The 10,990-nt window shown below is 43.2% G+C and overlaps 1 protein-coding gene and 1 pseudogene across 1 annotated transcript; both read right to left on the minus strand.

Moving 5' to 3' along the window:
* Positions 1–424: 424 nt before the first annotated feature.
* Positions 425–3,678, minus strand: LOC123156893 (disease resistance protein RGA5-like; annotated as a pseudogene).
* A 2,847-nt stretch (positions 3,679–6,525) lies between these two features.
* On the minus strand, positions 6,526–9,673 carry LOC123162659 (aldo-keto reductase family 4 member C10). The gene is made up of 7 exons (XM_044580442.1): positions 9,479–9,673; positions 9,289–9,339; positions 9,051–9,127; positions 8,870–8,957; positions 7,563–7,838; positions 7,221–7,469; positions 6,526–6,797 (listed from the first exon to the last, which is right to left on the minus strand). The coding sequence occupies exons 1-7, from the start codon at positions 9,587–9,589 to the stop codon at positions 6,714–6,716; spliced, it is 936 nt and encodes a 311-aa protein (XP_044436377.1). The 5' UTR covers positions 9,590–9,673; the 3' UTR covers positions 6,526–6,713.
* Between the last annotated feature and the right edge of the window lie 1,317 nt (positions 9,674–10,990).

Genomic DNA, 10,990 nt, shown 5'->3' on the forward strand with positions numbered 1-10,990 from the left:
GGGGCGAACTGGGTGGTGGGAGGGAGGGAGGAGCCGCTGTTGAGAGCCGGGCTGGTGGCCGAGGAAATGGAGCCCGGCGAGGTGGCCGGAGACGTGGCGGAGGAGGTGGAGTCCGGAGCCATGGGAGGGACCTGGTCGCTGATAGATACCAAGCTGGACGATAGAACTGCTCTCTCTGTATTGCATTCACCCACACAGTAACAATATATACAAGCTGGAGTTACAGCAAACAGCCCGATGGAAGTGGCACGCAGGCCAGGGCGTGATCCATGATCCTATTTTCTAGGAATACAAGTACAGGTACATACACAGGTATACAACGTGTTAACAACCATTCCCTGAGAGATATACATACCATGCTACTCGACTAACAAAAAGGTAATAGAAACATGACTATCAGTCCATATTACATAACTGAATGTACCTACGCAACGTGCTTGTATTTCTCATTCTGCAGCATGTCAGTGAATACTATGTCCATTTCCAGCGTTGGACGGTTGGGGTGCGCGTCGGCCATGCTCTTGGAAACACCCTTCGCAGCCTTCAAATCTGCAGCCCTACCCTCGCGGCAATCTATCTTGACCTGGATCCTATCAAGGCTGGAGAGGTGTTGGATGCCAAAATTACCAAAGCCACCACCAGTAGCTGAAGATCTGTAGTTACATAACTGAATACCAAGGAAAAGATCTTTGAGATTCGGCATAGCCCCCACCTCAAACATCAACTCTGTAGTAGAGACGTTGAACACAAGCTTCTGTAGCTGCTGAAATCCTCCGCCATTGATGGTGAGCCCGGTGCTGTTGATTAACAGTATGAATTCGAGCAAAGTAGGTATACTTCCAACCATGTTAACATCCTGCTGCTCCATCTCTGCACCATTGACGACTAATAGTTCTAGGTTGGTAAGTTAAATCAACCATTGGGCAATCCAAGAGATTCGCCCACAGCCAAGTGTAATGCTCCGGATGCTATTGAGAGCTGGGATGGATGGATGTCCTACTAAGCCATCACCTTCTCTCAGATACAGTAAAATGTGGAGGTTGCGAAGCTTGCATTCGTCCATTTTACAGAGGGAGGAGACTAGTTTTTCTCCCTTGCAACTTGTTTCTTCGAGTTCACGGGTGTCCCATTGAATGCTCAGTTTCCTAAGATTTGTTAGTTTGCCAAGCTCCTCTAGAAACTTCACTGACTGCATGAAGGTGTTTATACTATACCCAAACTCTCTCAAGTTCTCCATGTTTCCAACAGCATCAGGCAATTTAGTTTGCTTTGGAACAAAAAGACGTGTTAGTCGTCTTAGCCGAGTAACTGATTCAGGAAGCTCATTTAATTCCGCCCCTGATGCATCTAGCGTCTCTAAATACTCCAAATCTCCAATTTCTATAGGAAGCTGGGTTATGTTTGTGAGAGAGATGTTCAAGTACCTCAACTGGAAAAGCCTTCTGATGTATTTGAGATGATGATTCCTCAGCCCATTACAATTGCGCAGGTCCAGCACACGTAGAGCATTTAACTTCGCAAGGGAAGGCAAGTATTCCAGGTGATACCCAAATGAACCAAGTGATCTAACATGTGACAAATCCAATTTTTCCACGCTTTCTTGATCTTCATTTCCCATAAGAGAGAGACGACGACGAACTCTGCTAACCGACTTCGAATGATTGCTTAACAACATACAAAAGTTCTCTTTGGTAGACTTGTAAATAAGGAAATCAAGAATAGTGTCATGGACTCGGCAAGAGAATGCCCCATCATAACTTATGTGTATCGGTTGTATTAAACTTCTATTAACAAGCTCAAGGAAATATGTCTCTCCTATCTCAAAAAGATCTTTCCCATCTTCGCCATGGATGAAACCCTCGGAAACCCATCTGTGCACTAATCGCTCCATTCCAATATCATAATCTTCAGGAAACATAGTCAAATATAATAGGAAACTTCTTAGACAGAGGGGAAGGTCATAGTAGCTTAGAGATAATATGTAATTCATGGTATTAATGTCAGAATGTGTGCCTTGTGCAAAGCCGATAGAACTTCGAGCACTATACCACTCTTCTTCCTTTTCCCACTAGCCAACAAGCTAGATATGGTGTTGATGGCCAGTGGTAAACCACCACATTTCTTTAAGATATCTTGTGAGACTTGTTTCAAATTAGATGGGCACTCTTCTTCACAACCAAATATTCGCTTGAAAAACAACTTCTTCGAGTCAGGAACACAAAGTGGTTGGATTTTGTACACAAGATGGTCCCCATAAGAAAGACAACATGACTTAGCCACATCATATATACGGGTTGTTGTCATTATTACGCTACCACGATCATTCCTGAATAGCGCACAATTCAAACCTTGCCATGTATGTATGTCCCATACATCATCAATTATGATAAAGTACCTACAATATAGTTATAAGGAAAATAATCAAACACAAGATGTAGTATATATGTAAGAGTATGAAATCAAGTTTCATAAGACATCGATCCATAATATTTTAGAAGTTGTGTGTTTGTGTGCTTAGGCTTGATTTATGGAAAGTTGTTATGAAAGGTACATCTTACAACATACTTGCTATGTTAGTGAGTGGTTTCAGTAGCCATACTTTTTCATGTCTTTCTCAATCCCCTCCACACCCACACCCAAAGAAGTGTATTTATGCACATTATTTGCAAGGATTTATATACCTTTTATGTTGTAGAAATGTCCTGATCAGCTCAATGGTTAGATGTAGATCCCCTGCATGAGCAAATTCTTGGTTGCGGAGTTGAGATAATATAGAACTAAAAATCTTGGTCATATCAGGACTTGGGAAATTGATATACAAACCCGACAATCATAGTTTGTTCTAAGCTTGTCATAGACCTGTCTGGCAAGAGTTTTCTTGCCTAACCCTCCATATCCAACAATAGAGACAACTTTTAGTTGAGGTGTTGATTCACCATCTCTGTTGCACAACCACTTGAAAATCTCATCCCGGGAGCCATCGACACCAATAAGGTCTGATGCATCCTTATAGATGGCGCGAATTCGAGGGTCAAAATTTTCATTTTTTGATCTTGAAGGCTCATTGACCATGTACCTTCAGTTGTAGATAAAGAAATTAGACACAGCGGGGAAGATCAAAGACAATATTGGTTGGGGCAAGCCGTGCGCGCGCGCATGTGTTTGTGTGCGCATGCGCTATGATCTTTAAAGACAATGGATTTTAGTACAACTTACAAAATTATGGACTTTGGGAGCATGATAGGGGACATACCTTGCGTATCTCTTGCTGATCTCCTTAACTTGGGTCTTGATATCATGGATGTCCTTGGCGATCTTATGGCAGGTCTTGATGTCTGCTATCTTTTTCATGATTTTCTTGCAAACCTTCCCAAAGCAATCAAACATAGAAATAGAATCATCTGATCCCCCGAGTAGCATAAACTTGTCGATGGTGTCCTCAATCTCGTAGGACATCTCTCGCACAGCATTCGCACGAACCGTAGCTTGTTGGTCAGGTTTCTCCACATCAGCCATCATCAGGAGAAATGCTTGCATGGCTTCGAGCTCATCTTTGAGGAACTTGATGTCATCATGAACGCCCTTTAGCAACTTGTATTCATCACTTAACATGGTTCCCAACTTTCCAAGGACGAAGCCCATGGCCCCGGTGGACGAGCTCACCAAAAGTTGCACCATGGTTGCTGACTCGAATAGAACTCTCCCTAGCTTGTTAGCCGTAATAATGCAGTCATTGTGTGGACAGAAAGCGGCCCAGTCATTTGTACGATGTAGAAGAATCTCCCACATCGGAATATCTCAGTGAGCCATGGAAAGTCTCTCTTGCTTGTAAGGTGACAACCAGGACGTTATATCAAGTAAGAAAAATATTAGAGTCATGGAAAATGATGTGTTACCTGCCCCTTGCTAAACCAATGGACGAAATGTTATTGACACAATAATAATAAGTTTATTTCTAGACCACATGCATATGTGTTGGGAAGTTGGAAAATGATGGATTGATGAACACTCATGATTTTTATTGGAGACTTGCATGCTGTTGGCAATTGGCAAGCTGCTCTCTTTCCTCTAAGAAACAACCTGGACGTTGCAATACACTAAACTAGTACGACAGATGGTTCAAAAATCATTTATTCAGTTGAGAGAAAAGAAAATCATCTTGACATTCCTTGTTGATTTGAATTTGAGGAATTTTTTAAGATACCTAATTAGTTAATAGACTATGCATATACACCGTCGAACCTTTGAAAATTTGAACAAAGAACAACCTCTAAACTAAGAATTGTCTTAGAGACATCAAGAGAGGTGCACTTTTGGTGCTACCATCCCTCTCAAGCCTCGGAGGGAAGTTTTTTTTTTTCCAAACTGTCAACTTCTAAATTGGAAACTTGCGGGCCGAGCTTGCAGGAAAATTCCAATTGACCTATGTAAGATTAGGGAAACCACATGTTGTGGTGCCTTGTATTGATCAATACATAGAGGTTACAAGGCAGAGTTCGTATCGTACAATATACGGACACCTATACAATGACTACACATATACAGCCGTATATCTATACAAACAATACGGTTATATATTCTAACACCCTCCCTCAGTCGTAAACGGGCGTCAACGAATGTTAAGACTGTCACGAAAATCCAAGAAGAGAGGTGATGGTAATCCTTTGGTGAAAATGTCCGCAAATTGAGAAGAACTCGGAACGTGAAGAACCCGGACCTCGCCTGTGGTGACACGGTCTCGTACAAAGTGTAGATCGATCTCCACATGCTTGGTGCGCTGATGATGAACGGGATTCTGTGTCATGTAAACAGAGCTCACATTGTCACAAAACACCACAGTGGCACCAGTCACCGGTCGATGAAGCTCCTGAAGAAGCTGCCGTAGCCAACATGTTTGAGCCACTACATTTGCAACTGCCATGTATTCGGCCTCGGCGCTGGAGCGAGAGACCGTGTGCTGCCGCTTAGCAGACCATGACACCAGGTTAGTGCCGAGGAAGACACAATAACCTGAGGTAGACCGGCGAGTATAAGGGCAACCTGCCCAATCAGCGTCAGAATAGGCCATCAATTTGTTGGAGCTGCGTCGAAACAAAGTGAGACCAAGGCCGGTGGTGCCGCGGATATAGCGAAGCACACGCTTTACAAGGAGCAAATGATTAGGCCGAGGATCATACATATGAAGACAAATCTGCTGCACAGCATAAGAGATGTCTGGCCGAGTGAATGTGAGGTACTGAAGACCGCCTGCAATACTACGATACTCGGTGGGATCTTCAACTGGATCACTGGACTTGGCTGAAAGTTTGGAGCTAGTATCAACTGGAGTAGAGATGGGTTTGCACTGCAACATGCCAGCTCAGTCAAGAAGATCCATTGCATACTTCTCCTGTGAGAGGAACAGACTGTCCTTGCTGCATGTGACAGAGATTCCCAGAAAGTAATGAAGATCACCCATATCTGTCATACTGAACTCGGTACGAAGAGAGGCAATCAAACTATGCAGCAATGTCGAGGAAGATGTAGTCAGGCTGATATCATCCACATAGAGCAGGAGATAGGCCATGTCAAGGCCACGCCGATAGACGAACAACGTGCTGTCGGACTTGGAGCCAACGAAACAAACCGATGCAATGAACGAAGATGCTGAGCGAGACAGACCCTTAGAGCCAAGAGACGACGGTGGCATCGAGGAGATACCACTCCGGGTTCGGCGCGTCGGGGGCGTCGAAATCGAGGTGATCCAGGAGGGCGTACTTGCGGCAGGCGGCGCGGAAGAAGGTGCGCCACTGACGGTGAACGCCGGTGTCAAGCGCGAGCTCGACGGGAACATGTCCCTTAATGGAGTGCAGGCCGACGGCCTGGGCATGCAGCGAGGTCAAGGAGAAAGACCCCGCGCTCGTCCTGGATCCATCGGCGGCGGTCGCGAGAGGCAGGTTGGCCTTGGCGGCCTCGGCAGCGGCCTCGGCGTCCTTGCGCTCCTTGGCCGCGGCCAGCGCCTTGTTCGTTGCGTCCGCGTCGGGCTGCGGCATGGAAGCGGCGATTGGGGCGCGGCAGTGAGAGGGCCGGGTGGTCGCTTCGGTGGCAGCGGAAGGAGGAGGAGGGCGGCACAGGCTAGGGTTAGGGTTTTAGGCTCTATACCATGTAAGATTAGGGAAAACACACGTTGTGGTGCCTTGTATTGATCAATATATAGAGGTTACAAGGCAGAGTTCGTATCGTACAATATACAGACACCTATACAATGACTACACATATACAACCGTATATCTATACAAACAATATGGTTATATATTCTAACAACCTAGAGTCAATCGCATCGATCCAAAGGCAGTCTAGTACTACTATCTTGCCGTATGTCATGCTAGTCACTAGTTTGGAATTCAGAAAAATAATTATTCCGGTCCTACGTGTGGACCAGTCTCCTGTGGACGAGTCTTCTACGCGCTTTGACCAACACCCGCACCGTTCAACACTTGGTGCAGGCCAAATGAGTTCACATGGTTTTGCACTTGCTACCCAGCATATTGGCAATCTAGTTACAAGTTGACAAGTGGGTACATAACAGATACAAGGTGCAAATTGTACACGTATCAGCAGCACATGATCTTGATCCAGAACTAAAAATTAACCAACATCCAAAGTAACACACAGTAGGTATATGTGAAGTGCAAGTTTCTAATGTACGTAGGTTGCTAACGATAAACATGATCCTAAACTTCCCCATCCCAGAGCTCCTCGTGGGTCTTGTAGACGCTTTGTGGATTGACGGTGAAGTCACCTCTGAACTGCCTTACCTGAAGGCCACAAAGTAAGGTAATCAGATGCACTCACAATGCACTATGAAAAGTTCAATAATAACATAACAAGATGCATTAATTTGAAACAAAAAAAAATGAAAAAGAAATCCATTGAGCTTTTCCTAAAAGAATGAAAATGAACAACACAATTGGTAACTCAAGGGGTCAAGAGGATTTTCTTTTACCGTGCTCGAACAAGGTAATAGAGACTTGATTATTCAAAATTACCATATAGTAGCAACAAAGAATATAGACTGCAGAATCTTTACACATGGATTTGTTTTTCAGTTGTCAGATACTATGTATTTTCACATAGTATTATCAAGTCATCTCATCTTATAAAGATGCCTATCATAGTAGAAAATATGATTGCAATTTTGTCCTCATTTAAGTATGGTGGTATAAAGAATAGCAACAAACCTGCTTAATCTCGGTAAACATCGCAAGCAAGTCATCTGGAATAGACCAATAATAAACATCAAGATTTTGCTTTATCCTTTCCTCATTCAGGCTCTTTGGTAGTACACTATGACCCATCTGAATGTTCCAGCACAGGGCCACCTGTGCAGGAGTTTTCCCAAGTTTATTTGCTATTGAGGTGATGACCGGTTCTTGAAGGACATTACTGTTCATCCAAGGCGTACCAGGTGAACCTAGTGGTGAGTATGCCTGCAAAATACATATACATAGTCAGGTGTAATAAAAACATATATATTTTCAATATAAGAAAGCCAGCTGCCTCCAAGTGCACCGCAAACTTACAGAAAGATGAATACCGGTTGACTGGCAAAAGTTGTGGAGCTTAGTTTGCTGCCAACCCGGATGACATTCCACCTGATTAACAGCTGGACGTACACGAGCTACAACAAGCAAGTCACTCAGTTTCTTTGTTGAGAAGTTACTCACACCTATTGCACGAGCCTTTCCAGCATCATATAACTTTTCCATTGCTCCCCAAGTAGCAGGGATGTCAGGTCGTACAAAGTTTTCAGGGTTGCTTGCGTCGGTGCCCTTCTTGAGTCTAAATGGCCAATGGATCTACAAAATTGCATACGGGTAAAAACTAAATTTCAAATTATTCATGAAAACATTGCTATATAGCTCCAACAGGTAAATACTTAAATCCACCTCAAAGGAAAATACAATTCAACTAAAAATTAATGGTAAAATTCTTCAAATATAATATATTTTCAACAAATATATTCAAGATGCTGAAAATGATTCCCAACCTCAAAACAATAAACCAACTCACCCCAAAAGATAAAATATAAAATATAAAACCATAGGGAGAAACATGCATGGGTGTAAAGTGGTGGGTACTTGAAATTATTTTAGTTGGATGTGTATTTTTGACTAGATCACAGAAAAGTAGCCCGCGTGTATGTAAACTATACAATTACTAAGTAGTGGACTGGCCACTTAATAGAGGATCGTGTTTCTAGGCATTAAACAATAAAATTGTTAAGCACACAATTACTAAGTAGTGGACTGGCCACTTAAGGCTCCCCGCAATGGGAAATATCATCTATTAGTATCATGCATATGATACTAAAGTATGATATTAGTAATGCATAATCATAAGTTAGTATATTAGATTGCTTCATTTATTCTCATGCATGACACAATGTGGTATAAAATTTAATACGATACGGTATCTTAATATGATACAAAATCCTCAATTACCTAATTTAATTGTGTGCCACGTCCTAAAAAAATGCCTAGCTGGCATGCATGACACCGCTTATGATACTCCCATTACAGGCAGTCTAATAGAGGATTGTGTTTCCACACATTAAACTATAGGTGGGCATGAATAACACATTTTTATTTGTAGATGATAACATCGAGAAATCTGAAGTTTAGTGGAGTTCAAATCACAATCCACCTAGTTTTTTGAGGTGTATTATTCAAAATGATAAAAAGAGCTCCCTCAAAAAAATGATAAAAGGAGCATGCAAAAGTAGAGTAGAAATCACCATATTCAGTTCGCAAAGTGAGATAGTAGAACACAACGGCAAGATTGGAGCAACTGGATAGTGAAACATGATTACGAAATGGAAGATGCTTACAAGGTAAAGATCCAAGTACTCAAGCTGCAAGTCATTCAGACTTCTGTGAAGCGACTCCGGCACATCTTCTGGAGCGTGATGATCATGCCTAAAATCACCAATCAAATACTCGGAGAACTTAAACTGCAGAGAAATCCATGCAGGTGAGTTGAACTGATCAATCCCAGTGCTCTGAGCTTACCATAGCTTAGAGGTGATAAACAAATCTTCCCGCTTCACCACACCCTCTTTGAATAGCTTCTGCAGTGCCAAACCAACCTGAATAATCCAAAAGCGAATGTTATGCTTCCCTTAAGCCAGCAATTCATAATCAGCTTGAATGGAGACAATACTGCCAACAAGGATATACTCCATCTACAAATGTAAGCCTTTTTATTGAAAAATGCCCTTCATCGAAAGAGGAGTAAATGATCGCCTACCTCCTTTTCGTTGCGGTAAGCCCTAGCACAATCGATGTGTCGATACCCTGCCTGCACAATTCGAAAACAATCTCAAATCCATGTTTCTCTCGTAGAAAATATATACGGGTCACCAATAAATTCAGAAAACGGGATTAGACAAAGGAAAGAAATTATCTGAAGAAACCAAATCACACGGGGCTCTCCGAACCTTGACGGCAGCGTAAACGGAGCGGCCGACCTCGTCCGGCTTGGACTGCCAGGTGCCGTACCCCACCGAGGGGATCTCAGTGCCGGTGTTGAGCGTGAAGTGCCTCGCCATCACCAGCGCCCAACGAGCTGACAGACTGATGCACAACGGCTGGTCCACGGCACTTGCAGCAGGACACGAGATTGTAGAGGAAGATGAGTGAGCAGCTAGCGTGCAGGACACGGTACACTAGTACAAAGCTAATCCAAGAGAAAATCTAATTTATTAAGAATAAAGCTAATCTAAACCTGGTGGCGTTTGTGCACGGCAGCATGGTACAGATACGAATCCCGTGGCCATCTGCTTTAGTCTGTCCGCCGGGTCATCGTCCCCTGGATGGATTTGATCGCCCGGCATCTCCCCCTTCATCACGGAAGAAACCAGTGGAGAAACCTTTTTGTCGATATCGTAGCGTACCTAGTCCTATAATTAATGTTTTTTTATGTCTACTTGTTTCATGGAACTCTTGAGAGCTTAGCGTTGGTTTTGGCACTCGGGCAATACTTTTGTTATTCACATAATATTCCAAGCGAACGTTCAGTCTGGAGCTCAACAGCACGGCCATGTTATGAGCCGTAGGATCGGCCTCGCGACCACATGTGCATCTGCTTGGCTGATGTGTACGTACCAACAACCCGCTTTTCATGGTTTAGGTTGCTCCCATTTCGGACGTAGCAAATCCTTTTCTAATTTTGGTTTGAACTAAGGCAAGAATTGGAGGCTGTCTTGGTACAAAACTTTCCAAAAAATTCAGGACAGAAGTGTTAGGTGGGGCCTCCCCAAAATTTGAATGGATACATTAAGGAAGACCGTGATGGGCTTGGCCGTTGATTAACCAAACCAGAACTAGATTTTCTGGTGTTTGTCTTATTCAACAATTCATTGTTGCTCCAGACTCGAAACAATTGGTGGAAGATATCAAGAACTTTAGCCGTGGTACCTACGTGGCCATTATTATCTTGATTCGCATTAATTCATGAAATGTGGTACATTTTTGCCCTGCAGAAAACAAAAACCATAACCGAAGCAGTCTCATTGGCATAGGATAGTCGTGATATTGTAAGGATGATGCATGTTCAGTGGGAATAGATACAATGAGGCAGTCCGCACAAAATTGGGATATGTTGCATGTTCAAGGTTAGCATACCGACACTTGACTTAAGAATGCTGCTTTTCGTACTGGACGATGGCGCACACGATGCATGCCTATTGTATTGTAGGACACCGGTGAAAAAGGTGACTTTTATATTTTCACTTGTTGTCATTATGCGTTGGTCATGCTTGTTGTCATGCTTACCTTAATTACGGCAGGGCCTTGATCACCTATAAATACTATACCAACACGACCTAAATACCACGCAGCGCCTACAAGTACAACTAGGAAGGTTGTTGATATATGCTTATATGACATAAACTCTCATAACGTCTGCACCTATTGAGCCTTCTATTGTCATGACGGTCTTCCCTAAAAGA

Source organism: Triticum aestivum, chromosome 1D, assembly GCF_018294505.1.
Source record: "Triticum aestivum cultivar Chinese Spring chromosome 1D, IWGSC CS RefSeq v2.1, whole genome shotgun sequence".
Classification (NCBI taxonomy): domain Eukaryota; kingdom Viridiplantae; phylum Streptophyta; class Magnoliopsida; order Poales; family Poaceae; genus Triticum; species Triticum aestivum.

Coding starts and splice junctions, on each gene's coding strand:
- LOC123162659 (XM_044580442.1), bottom strand. CDS start 9,589: ATGGCGAGGCACTTCACGCTCAACACCGGCACTGAGATCCCCTCGGTG. Junction 9,340..9,478: donor CCGTTTACGCTGCCGTCAAG/GTTCGGAGAGCC, acceptor CGAATTGTGCAG/GCAGGGTATCGACACATCGA. Junction 7,839..8,869: donor AGTACTTGGATCTTTACCTT/GTAAGCATCTTC, acceptor GCAATTTTGTAG/ATCCATTGGCCATTTAGACT.